At 34.5% G+C, this 23,266-nt stretch overlaps 2 protein-coding genes across 5 annotated transcripts; both read left to right on the top strand.

Moving 5' to 3' along the window:
• Positions 1-863: 863 nt before the first annotated feature.
• LOC110421628 (coiled-coil protein (DUF572)) lies at positions 864-6,223 on the top strand. The gene is made up of 8 exons (XM_021435258.2): positions 864-1,196; positions 1,862-2,011; positions 2,118-2,252; positions 3,358-3,423; positions 4,022-4,072; positions 4,168-4,275; positions 5,263-5,347; positions 5,839-6,223. The coding sequence occupies exons 1-8, from the start codon at positions 999-1,001 to the stop codon at positions 6,006-6,008; spliced, it is 963 nt and encodes a 320-aa protein (XP_021290933.1). The 5' UTR covers positions 864-998; the 3' UTR covers positions 6,009-6,223.
• A 502-nt stretch (positions 6,224-6,725) lies between these two features.
• Positions 6,726-22,711, top strand: SAC9 (sacI homology domain-containing protein / WW domain-containing protein). 4 transcript variants are annotated; one of them, XM_021436231.2, is made up of 15 exons: positions 6,755-6,862; positions 7,151-7,194; positions 7,403-7,474; positions 7,576-8,174; positions 10,842-10,974; positions 11,712-12,928; positions 13,461-13,568; positions 13,711-13,881; positions 14,097-14,336; positions 14,825-15,259; positions 16,818-17,672; positions 18,775-18,972; positions 20,530-20,988; positions 21,094-21,324; positions 22,200-22,711. In XM_021436231.2, the coding sequence occupies exons 3-15, from the start codon at positions 7,462-7,464 to the stop codon at positions 22,479-22,481; spliced, it is 4,941 nt and encodes a 1,646-aa protein (XP_021291906.1). In that variant the 5' UTR covers positions 6,755-6,862; positions 7,151-7,194; positions 7,403-7,461; the 3' UTR covers positions 22,482-22,711. The 4 variants fall into 4 exon arrangements, with proteins under 4 accessions (XP_021291904.1, XP_021291902.1, XP_021291906.1 ...); XM_021436228.2 differs by having other exon boundaries at positions 7,567-8,174; XM_021436229.1 differs by lacking the exon at positions 7,151-7,194 and having other exon boundaries at positions 6,726-6,862.
• The last annotated feature ends 555 nt before the right edge of the window (positions 22,712-23,266 follow it).

Genomic DNA, 23,266 nt, shown 5'->3' with positions numbered 1-23,266 from the left:
AATACTTTCTCACATATACAAGATATTGTTTAAATTAGAGCATTCGGTAAATATAGAAAATCTTCAAATTTTATATAAAGTTTTAATGTTCACATATATCCTAAAATTTAAAATTACCAATTATATAGTAATAATTAAACATGTACATATTTTTATTATAGAATTGTCAATTATGTTTTTATCAAAGCAAATTGTTATGACTGAATATATCTAATTCAATAAATAATTTCATGATTTTTTAGAAAAGTTTACTAGTATATAATTATATAACAAGAAATTAAAACTATTCTTTATATAAATATAAATAAAAAGATGGAAGTATAAATTTGATTAGTCTACTTCTTATATAATGAATTTAATCTTGATACATTTATTAAAAATCAATTTAAAGATAATTGAAAAATAATGATAAACTTTTATAATTAAATTCGATGAATAACCTTTTTGTTCATCTTAATTTTAATATTTTTTATCACATGACATACATTAATAAAAAAAGCGTTATTTTTAATAAAATATTATTTTTTAAATAAAAATATTGATTATTATATAATTAAAACAAAATATGATATTTGTGAATTAATGTGTCACATAATTAAAAAATTATTCCATCTTAATATGTGTGGTTATTAATATAATGCCATATCATGAAAGGTAAAATATTAACACTATTATCAAATGTTTTTAAAAAGACTCTTAATAATGCAAGAATTAGATTTATTAAAATTAAATTAAAATAATTAAAACTACAAAATTAAAATAAGAAAAGAATCGAATTTAGTTTTTTTAAATTATATACTTGTTAATTTAACAGATTTATTATTATTATTATTTTTAATTATATTATTTGTCTTTACTCCAACCCTAATCCGCTTCGGAAATGATTTCACTGTATAAGAAAAGTTCCGCTCCCTCTTTCAGTTAAACCAAATACTAAATTTCCAGTTCCACCGATAGATATCATCCGAAGACCCTAATTCCGGCGATCAGATTGAAAGATGGGAGAGAGGAAAGTGCTGAACAAGTATTACCCGCCGGACTTCGATCCGTCGAAGCTTCCGAGGGTCCGGCGACCCAAGAACCAGCAGATGAAGGTTCGAATGATGCTTCCCATGAGCATACGTTGCAACACCTGCGGTAATTACATCTACAAAGGCACAAAGTTCAATTCCCGCAAAGAAGATGTCATCGGCGAGGTACATCCGTTTTAATATCCGTTAATTTTTAGTTTTCTGTTATTCTTAGCTTAGGTTTAACTATTCGGAGATATTGGTGTTTGTTTTTCCATTCAAACGCAAGCCAAAAACAAGTAGGAAAAGTAATAATCAAACGTTAGCTTTTGCTTTGTAAGATTCTGTTTGGTTATTATTTTTTCTATTTACCTTTTTATTATTTATTTTTTTTATTTTCATTGCTATTCAAGAAAAATCAAATAGTAGAAAAACAAAATCGTAATTAATTTTAATAATGAACAAATAACTAAAATGTAATACTAATTATAACATCATTGTTTTGTATGAAGGTAAAATCTTGCATTTTTTTGTTAGAAGAAATTGCATTTTTAGTTTTTAATTTTTCAAAAAAAAAAAATTAATGCGTTTTGCTTCTTAAAGCAAAAAACCTAGTAGTAGAAGCAGAAACAAACGGTATCTATAAGTGTTTGTTGCTTCATTCAAAGAGCGCATGTAACGCAGGCATTGATACAGTAGTTAGAACTATGATACAAGTTTCCAGACTGATTTTGTGTCTTCATTTACCTAACCCTCACATTTTCATGAGATTCTCACTAATTGCAGATTGAGAGCCTAATTTTTAGTGCATTTATTTACTTTTTTTTTGTTTGTATTGCACTTATTTGCAGACTTATTTGGGAATCCAAATATTTAGGTTTTATTTCAAATGCACCAAGTGCTCTGCCGAGATTGCAATGAAGACTGATCCACAAAATTCAGATTATATTGTTGAATCTGGCGCAACGAGAAATTTTGAACCTTGGCGTGCTGAGGATGAGGTGAGAGCCTTGTGAATCAAGCTAAATGTTGCTATAGTTCTTTTAACAGTACTGAATATGTAGTTATGATTCTTATAATAAAATCTTTCATCTTTCCTTTTGTTAGGAAGCAGAGAAGGAGAGACAGAAAAGAGAATCTGAAGAAATGGGGGATGCAATGAAATCTTTGGAGAACAGAACGTTGGATTCAAAAAGAGAGATGGACATTCTTGCCGCACTTGATGAAATGAAGTCTATGAAGGTACTTAAACTAACATTATGTATATTATGCAAGATATGCATCATTACTTTCATCACAAAATAGAATAACATAAAATGTTTTTTCTTCGTTTTGACTGTGTCTATGGGTGTCAAATGGGCGGGTCATAAATGGATGAGGTCATAATTCCTCAGTTGTTCATTTTGTGACCCAATTAGTTTATATTCTAATGCCCAACCTAGCCATTGCTCTGCTGATATATTTTTGTTATATTTTTTTTTGTTGTAAAACTTTTAAAAAGTTTTTATGCACTTAAGTATTTACAATTTTAAGGCCATGATTGTTTTTTCATAAAATAGTATCTTTTGTGGACTAAAGTATTTGCCATTAGTGTTTGGGATTGAACTGAAAAAACCAAAATAGGTCTTCGTTACCAGATCTTAAGACAAAGGATGACAAGCACAACACAGCCAATGCAACAGCATTGCTTTCTTCCGATTTACATGAAAGCCAAATGAAGCCTCCAAACTCTAGCACCAATAAGATAGTTAGTGCAATAACCAGAAGCAAATTCTTAAAGTATATCTGTAGAACAGTTCTAATCATTTAACAAGCCATCCAAACATCTAAACTTATACTGTAAAAGAGACAAAGAGAGCTAGGAACATGCATCTCATGCTTCTCTATGCCATTGGTGTTAGAATTGTTGTCAAAAGTAGCAAAATTCAATGAGCAAAATGAGGAGTGGGTGGTTGTGGTGATGGAGTGATGGGGTGAAGCTGCTAGAGGTGATAATGTTGGAGTGAAATGGGGTGTAGAGGTTTGTGCCTGAAACAATGAAGCTGCTAAGAATGGGGAGTCAACTGTTGAGGAGTCTCGAGACTCAAATGGGTTTAAATGCTTTGAGTAAATGGGTCAAATAGATACCCATTTATTATTCAATGATAAAGGATGAAATGGATGTTTGGCCCTTATTTCCCATTGAAGGAAAATGGGCAGGCTTGAGCAGGCATTTGGGTATGGGCAGATATTGTCAGTCCTAATTTTTCTGTGTGAAATTGAAGTCCTAATGGTATATATTTATCTATCAAAATGGCCATATATTTTCTTCTTGTTGATACTAATGAAAGTCTGTTTTGTATTGCAGTCCAGACATGCTACTGTGAGTGTAGATGCAATGCTTGAGGCCTTGCAGCGCACTGCTGTTGAAAAGGTAAAAATATTTCTACTTATTACATAGTGGCTTCAGTAGCTTTTATGCTGAAAAATCTCATGATTGTGCTTCATTTGTCCTCGATTTGATACTGTCCTATTTCTTCTAAGTCAAAGGTGATACATCTTTGGCTGGAATTTCTTGGCAATCACTAACCCTGATTGAATTTATAGTTTTGTTGAGCTCTGATTTTAACTGTAACGCTGCATTTCTGTAATTGTACATAAACAAAGAAAAGGGGAGGGGTTAATATGAAATGGAAAAAAAAAGTTGTATTTGCTTATAGTCTGGAAAGATTTTTTTCCTGAATTATGTCAGCTTAATTTAATCATATCAGGTGCTATTAGGATATGCTTCTTGAATTATTGTTCATCCATGTTTAGTGAATGCAAGCTCTCTTAAATCCTTTAACTCCAACATTTAAATCTTTACAAATGTTCACATTGCTCATCTCTTATACTTTTTGAGAGGGAGATGCGTATTCACACAAACACAAAAACAAAAAAAAAAATTGTAGTGGTAAGCACATTGCTTAATTATGGTTGTATATCTTTTCGCTTTTGTGATTCTGACTGCAAGAATATTGATTTGTTAACAGGAGAAGAAGTTAGAAGAAGAAGATGAGGCGCTTATAAAATCAATTTTTCAGGTTAGAATTGCTTTATTGCTCTTCCCTACTTTCGGTCACAGTTGTTTCTTATTCTTGGTGGGCATGTTTCTAACATCAGTGTTAACTTTATGCAGAGGCCAAAGGAAGTTGTTCGAAGGATTTCGGATGAAGTTTTCAGCGAAGATGGAGATTTGACCCATTTATCAAGTGGCAATGGTGAAACCTCAAATGAGGGCTTAAAGGTACTATATGGTGTAACTTCAGTTAGCAAAATCATGCATATACACATGCGTATGAAAAGGTTTTAAGAAACTTTTCTATATTTCACATATTTTCAATTGAAATTGCTAAAGGGATTACTGACTAATTGGTTATAGTTTGATGTAATAGATTAAGTAAAAATTCATTTGGTTGTAATAAGTGTCACCTTGAAGATAGAACAAGATTTTTTTAAGGGGTTCACTGTACTGAAGACAAATAGGGAAAGCCAATGTTGTTTGTGCTAGAGAGTGACTGTTAGACATGGTATTTGTTTGACATGCGCATGTTCAATTTTTTCTACAGTTTTAACTATTCTTAAAGGGGCAAGACCCTTATGCTATGTTCACTTTGAGGTGTTGGTATGTTTATGACACAGCTACTTTAGGAACAATGAAGAGTCAGGGCAAGACGGTGGAAAGCAATCCATTTGAATGATTTGTTATCTCATGTAATGGCAAAAAAAAATTCTTCTTGAACTTGCAATTTTATTTTCAAATGGAGGTTGTCAATTTGCTCTGCACCTATGCAAATGGCCACAAAAAAAATTTAGGGGATGTTGATAGTCATGCTACTTGTGCTGAATATCATGTTTATGTCCCTCTACAGAATAGTAGTTATAATGTGGCAACAATTTTCTTCACCATCTAGGCATGGTGCTTGCAGATGCATACATCAAAATATCTCAATAGAGTTCAAGACAATTTTGTGGAAGAATTCACCTGAAATGTCATCAGTTTTGGGAATTTGTTTCTTTTTTGTTTGTAAGGGGTATAAATTAATTAAATCAAAGAAATTACATAGACAGGGATTGAATTATGTTTGTAGAACTGTGAATTTCCAGCACTCATTTTAATTTTCCTTTTAAATATACCCGGCTCGTGGAATACTTCTTTATAGTAAAATCCCTATTACTGAAATTAAATGGTAAATAACCTGTGAACTCATTCTTTTACGTGTATGCTATGCAGAGGAGAAAGGTGTCTGAAGAAGTTTCAAATAACCCTACAGATGCTTTGACAAAAGCTAGTGTTCTTGACAGCCCCAGCAGCAAAGGTATTTGTTGTATTTATCGATTCTTGAATTCTACATTGCATAAAATGTTAAAATGCTTTATTCTGATCAGAGACACTATTACTGATAGTATAAGTAGTTTAAATTTCTATTTAAAGCAAGAAATATTGAAATTGTAAATAAGACTAAACATTTTCTATCAATGCGCCCTGCTTAAATAATGTAAGATTATATTTCCAGAAGGATACAGCATAAGGGTTTAGCTACATGACCAAATTTTAATGCTTCAAAGTAAACCTATAGAATTAAGGTGATGTTTTTAGCAAATTTAATCATATATGCATGTTTTGCAGACCTAATAAGACAAATCTCAAAGTATTTTCCTCACCTTTTATCTGGCTTCTAAGAGATTGACTGGTCGATCACTATCACTAGCAGCACTGAGGCTTAGTATCTGTCAAATGTGAATCAAGTAATTCCTTTTAGCTTGCATTTATCTAAATATGCTAATGAACTTGTTCGGTTGTTAACAGAAAATTCAAGTGTCTCTGGGACTCGCCAAGTCAAAGCTCCTTTCAAGCCTTCAATCATGATCTCTGTTGTGAGGAAACCAGAAGAGAAGAAACAAGAAGAGAAAATTGCTAACGGTACAAGCACTGGACTCCAATCACTCTGTCAAAACTATGACAGTGAAGATGATTAGTGAATGGAGGCTTTTTTTTTTATATATATATATATCTAACCCTACTAAATGATGACAATTGCTAGCATTTTGTAATGTAATTCTGCTATTAGAACACAGGATTGGAAAATAAAAAATATTAGAAAATATAACAAGTTGTGTAAACATCAATTTTTATCCAAAGGACTCGTTAATGTATTATCAATATGACTCCTTAATGTTAAAAATATTCCCAAGGTGTGACTAACTAAATTCAAGTAGCAGATACAATAAAATTAAGAAAGCTTTCATTCTCAAGTGTTTAACCTTAATTTGTGTTTTATTTTTTGCATCATCTTTTGATAATAAACAATTATTCAAAAGTCAAAAAGGGTTATAACTTTTAATTAATGGAGAAGATTAAGAGTTGCTCATGAAAGTTTCATGAAGTTTATGTTTTGTGGTCTAAAATCATTTGCAAAAAAATATTGACTATCCTGTTTTTAATATTGAATTTATACGGATGATTTTATTTTAATAAAAAATTAAAATATCAATTTAAAAATGAAATTGGTCTATATAAATATCAATATAAATGTTTAAAAATAACTAAAAAAACCTATAATGGCAGCCAAAAACAAGTAAAAGTTAAAATTCTCATTTTTTCAATGAAAATTAAATTTTTCTAATTTTGAATATTCGAAAAGTCCAAGCTTCTAATTACTTTAAGAAAGCAACAGAAAATAAATAGGTGGCGATGCATAATTGGAAAACATTTCCTGCACGCAACCGCAGAAGATCTTTAATTCTTTTTTTTTTTTTTTGTATAAACATTTCTCCCTTGTTTCCGGCATTTCGATTCTTCCCACGCTTCTGTCCGATGTTCCAACTTCCCGGTCAGTTGATTACTTTTCCCAAATATTCTGTTTTATTTGTTGGTTTTTTTTTTTCAATTTCATTACTAATAAAACTAATCTATATGCATAACATAATTTCCCAAAATTTCTCCTCGTCTTCTTTCATTTCATTTTCCAACTCTTTTTTAGAGTTAATTAGTTAAATCTGAGATTTTTTTTCCTATGCTTGCTAAAGAACATAGAGTCCAGTGGTCTTTTTGTTTCGGCTTAATTTGTTTCTTTGTTTTATTTAATCTCATTTTTGAAAATTATTTTTGCATGTTTTAGATCTCAAGAACAAGAAAAGCTGAATCATACGATCTACATTTGGGGTACTTATTAAGATTTAGATTTCAATGATTTATTGCTTCAATGTAATGGACTCCAATGAATTTGTAGGGCGTTTATTTCTTTTTAGATTTGACGGATTTATTTGTCATTTCCACAATTTGTTCATGTAAATAAGAGAAAAGTAGAGAATTTGAACTTTCATTTTTATATTGGGTTTAATTTTGATGAACGGATTTTTGATTCCATCAGGGATAGTGAACATTGTGGATTTTCAGAAAGTTTTTTGTTGGTAGTTTCAATTGGGGCGCATGGAATCACCAGGTAATCACGTTTTTGGATTTCATTCTTTGGGTTAATCGTGTTTTTAATGTTTTTGGTTAAATAGGTTTATTGGGTTAGCTAATTATGTCCAGTCTTACTAGTTGGTGGTTCAAGAAGCACATCTGTTGTTGTGGTTACGTCGGACATTGGTGAAGTTTATATTGTTGTTAGCTTGTCTACAAGGATTGACACCCAGGTGATTTATGTTGATCCGACAACTGGGGTACTGTGCTATCAAGGGAAGTTTGGTTTTGATGTTTTTAGTTCTGAGAATGAAGCTTTAGATTATGTTACCAGTGGATTGCCCTGGCAGTGTAAGAGTAAAATCCATGCCAGGGCAATATTGGGTTATGCCGCCTTGGGAAGCTATGGGTTACTTCTTGTTGCTACAAAGTTAGCTGCTAGTATTCCCTATTTGCCTGGTGGGGGGTGTGTGTTTACAGTCACGGAGAGTCAATGGATCAAAATACCACTTCAGAATCCTCAACCTCAGGGTAAAGGAGAAGTAAAGAATGTACTAGAATTGGCTGAGCTTGACATTGATGGGAAGCACTACTTTTGTGAGACAAGAGACGTCACTCGACCTTTTCCAAGTCGCATGTCCCTGCTCAGCCCTGATGACGAATTTGTTTGGAATGGATGGCTTTCAACGCCTTTTAAAAACATTGGGTTGACAAGACACTGTGTCATTCTTCTGCAGGTTTTGCTTCATACTCGGTATCTTCAATTTAATGCTCATCTGATAGTTTTTGTTTTTTTAATCCACTGTCATTCTAGATATAAGATTTGTTGGTTTATTGCCTGTATATGTGGTAGTAAGATGTGCTTTTTGTGCATTACATGCCCATGGTTGTTTTATTCTGACATGCTCCTTATGTAAGTATGTGCTGCTGTATGCATGTCAGTGCATTGCATGCTATTGAGAATTGATGCCAAGTTGTTGAGTGAAGGAATGGATAAAAAGTTTTTTGTAGGACTTGGCTTTTTACGTGCCAGGTTAGGTGATGCTAAGGTGTTGTTAGACACTAATTTTGTTGACGTAATGGCATGACAAGATTATACTTTCCTCAGCCTCTGGTTAAGAATGATAATTCTTAAATTTATTTATTTTACTTGAGTAACCATGCAGCCTTCATGCATCTTTCTTGAATGGTTTTTTTAATTTACAAACTGGATTAATTGGTGATAAAGCATGAGATTGAAAGGCATTCAAGGTGATTGTTTTTGAGCATAGGTCTTGATCTCCCCTAGGTAACTTGTTAGTGACAATAAGTTCATTGTATTTAAATTCTTTTGGGAATAAATTCTTGTGTTGTTACTTTTATAGTCTTTGCAAGAATGTGGTACCTTCCACATGGAATAGGAATCTGATTGATGAATCCCATGTAAAGATGCAAGCCACTTACCACTAGCAATTTGAGTTTAAGTTTGGAGGGCCTATGGTTTAGGTCTTAAAAGTCGTTGGGGAATAGTGCTTGAGCTAGGGGCTTTACAACAGGTATCAGAATGTTTTCTAGTTTAGTGTGGGCACACACTGCTTTGGTTTGATCTTGGCCCTTGATTGTTGTAATGATATGTAGCCATGATGAGGACATCAAGGATTTCAATGTGCAATTTTGGTATGTCATACCACATGGAATAGGAATGTGATTGATGAAACCCATGTAATAGTTGAAGTTAATCCACTCACAAATTGAGTTTAAGCTTTTGAGGGCTAGCAGTTTAGGTCTGAAAAGTTGTGGGCTAGTAGTGGTCAGAAATGAGCTTTTATCCTGGAAGAATGTTTATATTTCTTTTTTGACCATCATTTTCTCATGGGTTTCTTCATGGAGATTATATGGTGAATGCTGTACTGGTGATTAATCAATATATGTATTGTTTGATGTAGGAAAGCAGGCAGGTCATGGTGTTGAGGTTGACTTTTCTTGTCTTGTTGTAAGAGGATGTTTCAACCTTTCGACCAGCATTTTCTATGGGATTTCTCTAAGGAGACAATAAATAGAATGCTGCTTCAGCCATTAATACAATATATGTATCATCTAACGTAGGAAAGTAGGCCAGTTAGAGTGTTAAGGCTAATTGTTAGGATTATTAGGTCGTAAATCAACGGGAAATTTTGAGAAGATTTTTTTTTGTTGGAAGGAATTGGTGTACTATTAAATGGGGGTTATGAAAGCCAATTTGTTGCCTGATATACTGAACAGTAAATTTTTTATTTTAAAGTTGGATTCTCTGATTTGTGACAAGGGATCTACCTTGGTTTTAAGTTCAGTTATAGGTTTGCAGTAGTGCTGAAAATTGACTTGATATCTAGGCTTTAGGCCTATATTTCCTAGGTTTCATTTCTAAGGTCCCGAAGGCTCATAGCCAGGGTTAGGGTTGCTTCTCACAGTCCCGAAGTCCCAAAGAACAGATAATTGCTTAAATTGTTCTTTATCTATTGAAAGCAGTTCATTTTGAGGTTATGGTAGTGCTGAAATTTAGTAGATAAGTTCTAGGCTATAGGGCTAGATTTCGCAGGTTTCATTCTAAGGTTCTGAAGGCTGATAGCCAGGGTTAAGATTGCTTCTCACAATCCCATAGTACAGCTAATTGCTTAAAAATTGTTCTTGTCTATTGAAAGAAGTTACCTGCATATATATGGTCTTCAGGCAATCATAATCTGACTAAAAAGAAAGGGGGGGGGGGGGGGTTAATCCCAATCTTACATGAACTTGACATCTGTGATAGAAACTACCAAAATTGACTTAAAACAACTTCTAAATGATGAATTAGAACCTGATAGCCTACATGACTTAACATATGAATCAAAGCTTCAGATGTCTAAAAATTTCTGCCTGATTTACTCTAATATTAAACAATATAATGCAATTAAATTTTGCTACTTACTGACTTAAAAGATGCATAAAACTTAGACTTAATAATAGCTATTCTCTCTTTTTTGTGTCTAAATCAGTCACACATCGAACGGCCACAAATTTCTCATTTTCCTGACATCAAATCCCAGACTCTTTTTTACATCTTTGTTTTGTGTAATTGTTTTTTTATTAATACCTATGACATTGTTCTCTCTTTCTTCTCTCATTGCTATTATTTGTTCCTTTCAAATAATTTGTTCACATAAAATTCATGATTAGAAAAAGTTTTGAGTTGATTTATTCTTTTTTCGTGTTGTTGTAGAAAGGGGGGAGGGGGCTGGTTTGGGGTGGGGATGATGTTCATATATGCATATTTGTCTTCTCCTAGGCTCCTAGCTTTGTTTCTGGTTAACTTTTTTAACGATTTTTGATAATAAAATGAAGCATGGGCATCTAGAATGGTATCCTGATTGATCCATTTTGTTCTCTCATCTTTATTTAATGTATAGGGGTTTGCAGAATGTCGAAGTTTTGGTAGTTCAGGTCAGGTTGAAGGGATTGTTGCTCTCTTAGCTCGTCGAAGTAGGCTGCATCCTGGTACTCGATACTTGGCTAGGGGTATAAATTCATGTTTTAGCACAGGTAAGATAATCTATTTATGTGTTTTAAAATCAGATCCTGTTCTTTTAGATTTTTCCAGTTATTTGTTATATTATGAAGATATTATTTTTTTTTCACCAAAATTTAAAAAATGGTCACTGACCGCTTCTCTTACTGTAACTACTCTTTTCTTTTTTTATCTTTTGTTCACTTTTTTGTTTTTCAATTTTATGCCTTATGTCATACTGACTTATCTATCTTGCAGCTGGGAGGAGATTGACAATAGCTAACAGTGCATGGTTATATTGTTTCTTTGGTTTACAACGATGAGTAATTATCCACATAAGTAACATGTCTGGGATGTGGCATGGCACGTGTTGTCAAATTTTTTTGCTTTATACATGTTTTGACATCATGCTGGCATAATTGGCTTGACCATATCTGGATCTGTGGTAAATTACTTTGAGCAACCAGAATGACAACAGTCAAAATTAGTTCAAGATGTGTATAAACTTGCAACTCCGACTTGATTTTAGATTCAAATAAATTATTAAACCTTCTTTTCAGGTGTTTCCATCCTATTGTATCTTTAATAGTACTTTTGATATTTGTATTGCATGTCATGTCATGTACTGGTGAGTTTCCTTATTCTTGTTTAAATTAACTTTTTTGTCATTTCATTTTGCATCACTATTCATTTTATCATGACTTTCATCGTACTGGTGTCTCATTATTGCATGAATTTTGTTGTAACATATAAAGAATGTTCATATTCACAGGAAACGAAGTAGAGTGCGAACAACTTGTATGGGTGCCTAAAAGAGCTGGTCAGAGCATTCCTTTTAATACATACATTTGGCGACGGGGCACAATACCAATCTGGTGGGGTGCAGAACTAAAGATCACTGCTGCTGAAGCAGAAATTTATGTATCAGATCAGGATCCTTATAAAGGAAGCTCACAGTATTATCAAAGATTAAGTAAACGATATGATGCTCGTAACTTAGATGTTGGTATTGGGGAAAATGAGAAGAAAAAGGCTTTTGTTCCAATTGTATGTGTTAACTTGCTTCGAAATGGAGAAGGAAGGTCTGAATGCATTTTAGTACAGCATTTTGTGGAATCACTAAACCATATTAGATCCACTGGAAAACTTCCTCATACACGAATTCATTTAATAAATTATGACTGGCATGCCCGCATAAAGTTACAAGGTGAACAACAAACAATTGAAGAATTGTGGAAGCTTCTAAAAACACCCACCCTGGCTATAGGCATTTCTGAAGGTGATTATTTGCCTTCGCGACAGCGACTTAAGGACTGCAGAGGTGAAATCATCTACACTGATCACTTTGAAGGGGCATTCTGCTTAAGATCCCATCAAAATGGTGTGTTACGTTTCAATTGTGCAGATTCTTTGGATAGAACCAATGCTGCTAGTTACTTTGGGGCACTCCAAGTGTTTGTTGAGCAGTGTAGGCGGCTTGGGATATCTCTTGATAGTGATTTGGCATATGGTTACCAGTCAATTAATAACCATGGGGGGTATACTGCACCACTCCCACCTGGCTGGGAGAAACGATCTGATGCAGTGACAGGGAAAACTTATTATATTGATCACAATACAAGGACCACAACATGGAATCATCCATGCCCAGACAAACCATGGAAGAGATTTGACATGACATTTGAGGAGTTCAAGAGATCAACAATTTTATCACCTGTATCTCAGCTAGCAGATCTTTTCCTGCTTGCTGGTGATATTCATGCAACACTGTATACAGGTTCCAAAGCCATGCATAGCCAAATTCTAAGCATTTTTAATGAAGAAGCAGGAAAATTCAAGCAGTTTTCTGCAGCACAAAATATGAAAATAACTCTTCAAAGGAGATATAAAAATGCACTTGTGGATAGTTCTCGTCAAAAGCAGTTGGAGATGTTCCTTGGAATAAGGCTCTTCAAGCATCTTCCATCTGTTTCAGTTCAACCTCTGCATGTATGTAATTCTAGTTTTTGTCCTAGATTTCAGGTTTATTTGTGACAACCTGAACGAAGTGATAGCCCTTTACTGTCTCTGGCTTGCTATTAAATGATCAATCTTTTCTTTTACTGCTTTTTTTTTTCCCGACAATTTAGCTTTATGTAGATTGAGGAAACCTTCTTAAACAATTGAATATGGCCTTGGATACTAAACTCTGTTGTTGAAACCAAAGTTCATTGCTATCTTGTGAGTTAGTTTAAGTGCTCATTGTTTATAAGCCAATAAGTTAGTAAATGGCTTCAGTATTGATTTTCAGTGTACTGTTGAGAATACTCAGTTTAGTATTTGGATTATCATGCATATTTCTTGGAAGATAAGTAGTTTTTAACTTATTTATTAGAGCTTTGGTTTTAAGTGAAAATTTTATTCCTCGTAAAGGTTTTTTATTCTTGTCTAGAAGCAATATTTGATTTGAAAAGAAAGTTATATCTGATTTTGCTGTTATATATGTGCCCTTCTACATCACTTATCATACTGCTCATCACAGGTACTTTCTCGACCACCTGGTTTCCTTCTTAAGCCAGTCGGCAGTATGTTCCGCACTTCTAATGGTGGAGCCAGTCTACTGAGTTTCAAGAAAAAGGATCTAGTCTGGGTACTTGCAGTTTTCCTGTTCATCATCTAGAAAAACTAATTGTAACTTAGAAATTGTTGTCTGCGGGAAGATATCATTCTTAGCCCTTGTTCCTATTGTTGTTTTTATCTTTATCAGAATGCATGCATCTACTCTCTTGCAGGTTTGTCCCCAAGCTGCTGATGTTGTTGAACTTTTTATCTATCTTGGTGAACCCTGCCATGTCTGCCAGCTGCTACTCACAGTTTCCCATGGCGCCGATGATTCAACTTTTCCTTCAACTGTTGATGTGAGGACAGGGCGCAACCTAGATGGGCTTAAATTGGTTGTCGAGGTTTGTTCACTTATATCATCTTTCCCCGCAAGTTTTCCAGCACAGTTTGCCTTTTTTGATTGTAGTTTAACGTATTTACCTTGAAATTTGTATCAACTTCTTTTAAATATCTCTTTCTCAAAGTTTCCCCCCCAAAAATAGCATAGCTTTTCCATCCTTGCTGATTTATTTTAGTTTGAATAGTGTTCTAATCCTATTTAGAACTGTGTTGACAGGGGGCCTTCATACCCCAGTGTGGAAATGGGACAAATCTTCTGATTCCCTTACCAGGCCCAATTAGTGCAGAGGACATGGCTGTCACTGGAGCTGGTGCACGCCTTCATGATCAAGTTACATCTCCTATATCATTATTGTATGATTTTGAAGAATTAGAGGGAGAATTGGACTTTCTTACCCGTGTAGTGGCCCTTACATTTTATCCTGCTGCTTCTGGAAGTCCTATGACTCTTGGTGAGGTAGAAAGCAGTTCTGAGAAAATATGTTGCTTGATATACTGTTATGTCTTTTATTCTAAATTTGCATCTTGATTTCACAATTAACTTGCATCTGCTGGACTCGTGTTGAGTATGTGCATGTATTGGGTATTTGAAGAGGTATAGTGGCAGATGAATAAAGGGGATTGGACAAAAATTACAGCTGCTAATGGAGTAGACCACTAAGCAAGAACCTTTGTATGGGCATCTTTATACTTTTCATAACCACAAGGGGAAAATGCAGTTAACGTTACTGTGCCATTTCCTTCTGTTAGATATAATCTCTCTCTCTCTCTCTCTCTCTCTCCAGTCTTCAGCAATTGTCTTGGCTTGAAAATTTCTGCATATTTATTCTAATTTTCTTCCCCCATCCCCCTTTAATTTGTTTCATTCTTCTTTTTACTTTTGATTTAGGCAGTAAAGTGTTCTAATGCTGCGGAATGATTCTGTATGTTTTAAAATTTTTGTAGGTAGAAATCCTTGGAGTTTCTCTCCCCTGGAATGGAGTATTTGGTAATGAAGGGCATGGTGCCAGACTAACTGAGCTTGCTAAGAAATTTCAAAAGGAAACCAATCCTTTTTTGTCTGGTTCAGACACAAACCCATTTTCTTGCACTTCTCTATCCAATGAAACCGTGTCAACATCAGCAAAACAGGGTTCTGCCAATGATTTGGTTGACCTATTAACTGGCGGTGATGTGTTTTCTGAATCTGCCTCTCAGCCTATGACAGCAAATGCAGCTTATGACAGAGGTGAGTTGCTTGATTTTCTGGACCAAGCTGTTGTTGACTACCATGCCCCTGAAATCGATCATAAATCCTCTACATCGAAGGATGGGAGGCCTCAAGAGAGTAGTGCCCAGAAGTACATTAACTGTCTAAAATCCCTTGCAGGGCCACATTTGGTATGTGACTTCTCGTTGCTTGTTGTATGTTTCCACAACCTTGTATGTTTGGGGAAAACTCATGAAAAGCCTAAATATGAATAAAACCCTAGTGAAACCCTAATGGCTGTCTTCCATGAAGTTATTTTCTCAGTGAGTCATTCAATGCTACTTATAATTTCTTGTTGTCTCCATTTATTTTTTAACTTTCGTCATTTATGGTTCTTGATCAGGTGCTTGCTCTGTGTTATAATGAGTTTACAGATGCATCTTTTTATTTTCAACATCATATGTTATAAATAGAAGGTAAATAGGAATCGATCGTAGAAGAGCATGCTGGGATGATATTCTCATATCATATCTGTGTTGAACATAATATCTGATTTATGATTAAGTCTTTGGTTTATCGGTTCAAATGGTCATATCAATTGTCAAAGTGTTGAGTGTTGGCAATTTAATGCCAATGAAAAAAAATTAGCAACAAATATATGAGATTGGTATCGAATTGGCTCATAACTTGGTCGTAAATATTTATCAGCATTTGCAATTATTATATGAAATCCTTATGAACATATCTGGTTTTTTAATTATGATATGTAAATCGATATAAAGTCTGGACATATTAATATAGACAAATAGTTTTAGTAAAGTGCTTAAAGGTTAAGGGAGGGGTAAAGGGAAAGATAGAGTTACTTCTCTCTTACCTGGTTCAACTTGTATGCATGTATGCACAAGAGAGAGTGTGAGAATTTAGAGCTTTGAATTTTTATTATCTGGATTCTTTGACATCTTGTACATGGAATGATCTCTAAAGCCTCCATTATTTAATGTGAATTTGCTCGTTTAGCTGATCCTCCCCTGCCCTCATCCCAACATTCCTTTGCTGATAAATAACCGTATTAATGAAAACCACTGTAAAACTTAAATTTTAGCATATCAGTCAAGTAGACTTGAGATAAAAAAACCCAGAAGGCAAAAACTAGTCAATGTGTAGAACCTTGAAAATGATTCAGAAAGCTAGATTTGATCTCCATTGTGAATGCTCCACTCAATCAAAATCTCTAGAGTATCTTCCCTTTTATAAACTCTGCAAGAGACATGCTGAATTTTATTTTATTTTTATTGTCACAATCATTTTGAACTTTTCCTTTAACTTTTCTGCAATTAGCTAAAAGCTGCCAGATTTTTTGAAGCATAACCCAACTATTACCAAAAATGAGAATAAATTCCTAGCAACATTAGGTGAAAGATGATGGACTATCTCCCTAAGTATGGGCCTCAGTTCCCTGTTCAGCTGAATTGCAGCATCTCATCTCAATTAAGGTGCAAATATTATGGATACGCCACCCTTTCCTCTTGGTATTTACACTGGGAAAATGCTCACCATATTGGCTTTTCAATATTTTTCATTGTGGACGTAGCATGATTAGATGCGTGTATTCTACCTTTGGAGGATTAGAGAATATATATATTCTACTTATTACATTTATGCAAGATAGATAAATATACAAGTTCTTAAGTGCTAATTGTCAACCTGATAGAATATAAAACTTGCTCATTCAATTATCCAATTTTGCAGGAAAGAAAGCTAGACTTCCTTGAAGCAATGAACTTGGAAATTGAACGTTTCCAGCTGAATCTTTCTGCAGCTGAAAGAGATAGAGCTTTGTTGTCAATTGGAACTGATCCGGCTACTGTAAATCCAAATCTTTTACTTGATGAATCATACATGGGAAGATTGTGCAGGGTAGCGAGCACCCTTGCATCGCTTGGGCAAGCTGCTCTTGAGGACAAGATTAATGGTGCTATTGGTCTTGGGAAGATTGAGAATAGTGTTATAGATTTTTGGAACATTAGTAGAATTAGGGAGAACTGTTATGGTGGCATGTGTGAAGTGCGTGCTGAGACTAGTGAAGTGCGTGCTGAGACTAAGGCAACTGTATCTGCTTCCTCAATGGTGTCGTCTACAGAAGGTTCAAAATCTGTCTTCTTGTGTTCTCAATGTGAGAGAAAGGCTTGTAGAGTTTGTTGTGCGGGAAGAGGAGCCCTTCTTCTGCCAAATTATACAAGGGAGGCAACAAATTATAATGGCTTGTCAAGTCAGGGTGGATCAAGTCATGGTAGCCAAGTTGATCTCTCTACAAATCGTTCAGTGACACTGGACAGTGTTATTTGCAAGCAGTGCTGCCATGAGATAATTCTTGATGCATTGAGCTTGGACTATGTTAGGGTCTTGATTAGCTCACGAAGAAGAGCCCTTGCTGATAGTGCAGCATATACAGCTTTGGATGAGGTTATAGGGTCCTCATTCCTGGATGGCCTTTCTGACAGGAATCAGTCCTCTGATAATCAGCGAGCTGTAAAAGTTCTGAAACAATTACTTGCCGGGCAGGAATCACTTGCTGAGTTTCCATCTGCCACCTTTCTACATTCGGTATAACCTTGGCTTCTATTTTTTTATGTTTATTGCATTTTTCTTTCATTGATGCAATGTCTGGATAAGTTGAATGGTTCTCTTAAAATAACCAGGTTTACTAAGTTTGGCCTGATTGAGAGTTTGCTAGTAATTATATTAATTGGTTCAGCTTAAATCAAGAAAGGATATGGCGGATTCTATCTGCTCCAGCTGCTTCATTCTTCTTGTCTGCCATAACCTTTCCAAGCTATGAAACATATTGTATCTTTCATCTTCTAGTGATGATCTATTGCGTCATTAAAAATATTAACCTATCTGTACTTCGTGCTTATTTGAGTTCATGATTAGGGTTAATAATGCATTTAGTACTCAAATCATAAATATCCACTTTGATACCTAAGTTTAAAAATATGCAATTAGGTACTTGAAATATGCTTCCATTAACCGTATTGCACATTCCACTAACTTTTTTAGCATAAAGTTTGACGTGTCCCCAATGGCCAATAAAAATCCAACAGCCAGTGCATTTTGATAGACTGTTGGGGGACACGGCAGACATTCTTCTAATGGAGTTAAGGAAATTGACCATTGGTCCATAGTTTGGGTACCAAATTGTAATTAACCCTATTTTTATAAGTGGTAGGTCTTTTCTTCTTGGTAGCTGAATCAATTAGGAATGTTATTCTTTCCACTAAAAGAAGACTAGCATGCATCTAACTACATTGCCCTGCTTGCTCATCATTATTTGAGTTTTGTAGCAAAAACTTCTAAAAGAAGTTCATGATATTATCATTGTATAAAATATTGAAAAAGAAAGGCGGGTAAACTGAAACTTTTCTCCCTTTCACCAATATCAAACTGGTCTAGTACTACAAATAATAGACATGTCTCAAAAGTTGCACTGGCCATGTAGAAAAAATGTAATGCTTTATTGTTCTTAAGGATACCTTAATAGGATTAAGGAATAGGTATCTTTTGTTACTGTCATGTAATCTTCGTGCTACTAGATTTAGCTTCATATTCCGTAGAGAAGCATGTTGAGATTTTTTTTTTGGAAAAGCCATGTTGAGATGTTTTAATTTAGTTTTCTTGGCATCTGACCATTTATCATGAACTGTAGGTTGAGACAGCTACAGATTCAGCACCATTCTTGTCGTTACTCACTCCATTGGATTCTGGATCACGACACTCATATTGGAAGGCTCCCCCTAACACTACATCTGTTGAATTTGTTATTGTTCTTGGCACTTCTTCAGATGTCAGTGGAGTCATATTGCTTGTTAGTCCATGTGGTTATTCTGAAGCTGATGCTCCCACAGTAAGTATACCCATTTCTTAGTGTATTTTTTCGTTTTAAATTAAAATGGGTTAGGTTAACTGGTGTCTATAATGAAGCCTTAGTTATGAATGTACCATTCTTAGAAGCAATTTGAAATTGTAGCTATTCTCAATTATCTGTCACTACCATATAGCAAATGTGGAGCTTTAGTTACAATTTTAAATTAGTTTCTAGTCTTTGTTATGTTTTTCTCTAGAAACTGTTAAGGTTTTGTTACACAGAGAGCCTTTCTGATATGCTTGTGAAGCATAGCTCCTTTATTGATGTTATTTCAGAATCAAAAACACGTTAAAATGCTAGGGTACACCTTCCTTGATAGTTATGTTGCTCAGGCTCAGGCATGGTTATGTGGCTGACTTGGATGTTGCCAGTATTTTCTGTGTTTTTCTTTATATTTGGAGGATTAGATCTCGATGCCCATATCACCACTGAGATACATGTTACTCACAATACTTCATGATAATGAAGAGTCGGACCAGCATAGTTTAACAGAGATAAAACGTCAGATTGTCAATGAAACCAATTTTGGTTAACTAATGAATGCTTGCAAGATGAAACTATAATAAGCTTCAGACATTTGAATATTTAAACAATTAACAAAAAATTAACTTGAGCTTGTAGAACTTGTATATTCATTATGCTGTGTCTTGTACTATCATCATAGTATGGTGTGGCACATCTATGATCGTACTCTATGTGTGTCTCTCTGTTTTTTCTACATATATCAAACGACTAAACCTCTTAAGCAGTACTTTGGAATGTTTCAGATGGACGCTACTAAATTAAGTGTGCTAATATTGTGCTCTTGACTGCGTTATTGGAAGTAAACACTTTATTGTAACTATGTCAATGTCTATAAAAAAGGGATGAATTTTCTTTTTGTTCTATGCATGTGAAAGCCCATTGCTTGAGCTACAACGTGAGGTAGGTAGCCTTCTCCCATCCCATAAATCCCCTTACCCCTCCCTAAGATTCAAACAAAGACCTCTAAATAAGAAACGAATTTGATATTGCTCTTATGGCTCAGAATGACTCATAGATATGCTTGCTTCAAAAATATTTAATTCTTAAATCATTTTTTCTTTAATTCTTAGAATTTTCTTATTAAATTAGAATCAGATGCAAGATAGTAATTTTACTTAGCTACAAATTGCAGTGTTAGAATTTTATCATAGGAGTTGATTGGAACTAGATGTTTTTCATGGGTAACGTAATTATGCATAATGTTTTAATACATGAGCTGCATTTGTTCTTTTGCCCTTACTGTTGCTGTGCCCTCTTTTTTCTGTCATTCATACTATATTCTTTCATATTGCATAGCTACAGAGGTTATTATGCTGTTACAGTTGTCAAGCCCTACCATTTCTTTGTGTTTTCTGTTTCAATGTGTCTGTATCATGTTGTTTCATTGCTCCATGTCTCATAGGCCATGACTTTCTTTTCCTCTTTTCTGGCAAAGTCATTTGTAAAAGGTATTCCTTTTAACTTCTCTTAAGGTAATGCATTTTTTGAACACTTTCTCCTATTGTTACACAGGTGCAAATTTGGGCAAGCAATAAAATAGACAGGGAAGAAAGGTCCTGTGTAGGAAAATGGGATGTCCAGTCCCTGATTACCTCTTCACCGGAATTTTATGGACCTGAAAGGTCAGCTAGAGAGGATAAGTTGCCTCGGCATATAAAATTTACTTTCAAGAATTCAGTTAGATGTCGCATTGTTTGGATAACACTACGCCTGCAGCGGCCAGGTTCAAGCTCTGTTAATTTTGATAAAGATTTTAATTTCTTGTCTCTGGATGAAAATCCTTTTGCGCAAGAAACTCGACGTGCCTCTTTTGGAGGAGCAATCGAAAGTGATCCATACCTTCATGCCAAACGAATAGTGATAGCTGGAAGCCCTGTGAGAAACGATATGGGACTTACATCGTTGCAAAGCACTGACCAAATGAATTATAAAAACTGGTTGGACCAAGCTCCCCAATTAAATAGATTCAAGGTAACAGTTATGCTTCAATGCTCTGTTTATGCCTAATTCCTACTTTTTGCTCTAAGTTCATACCATGTGTGCAAATTGCCTATGTTAAACCTTGTTCACTTTCAGGTTCCAATTGAGGTTGAGAGGCTAATGAACAACGATCTGGTCTTGGAGCAGTACCTGCCTCCATCTTCACCATTGCTTGCTGGATTCCGACTGGATGCTTTCAACGCAATAAAGCCTCGAATTACCCATTCACCATCTTCAGATGTAGATATCTGGGATACATCAATAACATTTTTAGAAGACAGACAGATCTCCCCAGCTGTGCTATATATTCAAGTATCTGCACTCCAGGTATCTGTTAGGCCTGCCTTTATGGTTCTGCTTGTTAATTTTCCGTGGGTAATTTATGGTGGTGGAAGTACAATAAGGTGCGGCATAATATTAGTAGTACTGACCCTCATTTTAGATTTGAAAGAGATGGGAATATGGGAAGTTGGACGGAGAGAAAGGAAGAGATGAGGGCTTGAAGGATTTGGCATTTTTTATTTTTGTTTGCTTCTCCCTTGTTTGTCATCTTGATGGGAGAGATCAAAGATTGTTTGGTACCTCAACTTTTATCAACCTTTACTTTGTCGTCTTTCATTTTCTAGAGGAATGCACATTTTAGTGAAAAAGGATAGATTCCTTGGTGGCTGAATCTTGCGAGACAATATTTTAATTAAGTTCTAGACTCTGCTAACACTACATGTTAGCCCCTAGTCTTCTTTAATCCTGGTTTTAGTTTCTTATTATGGGTGAAATAATACCTATTTATTCAACTGTGCTTAAGGACATCGGCTGTGGTAGCACAAAGTGCTGCCACATTAATAAAGTAGAGAAATTGTTTTCATGCTGATTAATGATGATGATTACCATACAAGCATGCATAAGTCATGTTGCTTATTACTTATTCTTGCTCATATTTATTTAGCATTTGTTTTGGTACCAAAGCCTATCCCAATTCATTTTGGTTTCTATTTGCATGTCTATTCAGCAGTGTTGGCTACTTTCTCAAATTTTTTCTCAGAAAATATTAAGTATCTGCATGATATTCAGGATTACATTTTATCTCTACTTACGCCTACTTTCTTGGTCTGTCCTTACTTTCTTAATGAAATAATTTTGTTTTAGATTGTGTACGAGTGGATCCAAATTTTCCTTGGAAACTTACTAGAATAGTTTTACAGGAAGGATACAACATGGTGTCTGTTGCGGAATACAGATTGCCAGAGGCCAAACCAGGAACAGCTATGTACTTTGATTTCCCTAGCCAACTACAAACTCGCAGAATCTCTTTCAAACTTCTCGGAGATGTTGCAGCGTTCATGGACGATCCAGCGGAGCAGGATGATTCGAATTTTAGAGCTCCACCTGTTGCTGCAGGCTTGTCTCTGTCAAATAGAATCAAGCTGTATTACTATGCTGATCCTTACGATCTTGGGAAGTGGGCTAGCCTTTCTGCAGTTTGACATTAGTTTAACGGCTTTAAAGGTTGATTTTGTTTCTCTGTGCTCATTTTCATATTCATATAATTTTTTTTGTTGTTGTATAGTATTAGCATTAACTGTATTACATCCATTGGTGTAATAATTATATGAGCCTTGAGAAATTTTAATGCTGTATCTTTCTGTTGCTATTCATAGATAGTAAACTTTTAATTTTTAATTATTCAAAACCATCATTGGTTCTTGAGTGGAAACATACTTCTTCTTCTTTTTTTTTTTATGTCTTTTACTTTTGGATGTAAGGAAAAATGCCAATCAAATGATATCTTGCTTGCCAGGCGATGGCAACATAACATAGGGGAGATTAACTTGGTTGTGCTAAATCTGTTATTTTTATCTTAATCTGAATTTTATTATTTGATTAGGTATTTGAATTTTATAAATATTTAATTAATTTTTTGAATTGTTATTTGAATTCGTGTTAGAATAATTTAGACATTTCTTGTAAAATAACCGATAAAAAAAATTAATCAAGTTCTGTGGCCCAAGACACTTCATATGGGTTTACAGGCCCACTTAGACCCAGTAGATCCAAAAGCATGTGAAGATAAGAAAGATTTGACTCTAAAAAGGGAAATTCGTTTCTATGTGTATTGCTTTATTATATCATATAATTTCTACTTTATTAGTACATCTGTGTTTTAATAACTTAAATCTAAGCAAGTGCATAATGAAAATTTCTAATATTTGGTTACTTATTTTCATGATCACTTAAATCCTAATACTGGAAATTTTTCAATAAGATTATT

This window comes from Theobroma umbraticum, unplaced genomic scaffold (assembly GCF_002168275.2).
Source record: "Theobroma umbraticum cultivar Fairchild unplaced genomic scaffold, ASM216827v3 scaffold_130.0, whole genome shotgun sequence".
Classification (NCBI taxonomy): Eukaryota; Viridiplantae; Streptophyta; class Magnoliopsida; order Malvales; family Malvaceae; genus Theobroma; species Theobroma umbraticum.
This window is presented reverse-complemented; position numbering and strand designations above follow the sequence as displayed.

Excerpts from the sequence above, each read along its gene's own strand:
- LOC110421628 (XM_021435258.2), top strand. The coding sequence starts at position 999 with ATGGGAGAGAGGAAAGTGCTGAACAAGTATTACCCGCCGGACTTCGAT. Across the intron at positions 1,197-1,861 it reads AAGAAGATGTCATCGGCGAG|ACTTATTTGGGAATCCAAAT; the intron begins GTACATCCGTTT and ends ACTTATTTGCAG. Across the intron at positions 2,253-3,357 it reads ATGAAATGAAGTCTATGAAG|TCCAGACATGCTACTGTGAG; the intron begins GTACTTAAACTA and ends TTTGTATTGCAG.
- SAC9 (XM_021436227.1), top strand. Across the intron at positions 14,337-14,824 it reads GTCCTATGACTCTTGGTGAG|GTAGAAATCCTTGGAGTTTC; the intron begins GTAGAAAGCAGT and ends AAATTTTTGTAG. Across the intron at positions 21,325-22,199 it reads TTCAAGTATCTGCACTCCAG|GAAGGATACAACATGGTGTC; the intron begins GTATCTGTTAGG and ends ATAGTTTTACAG.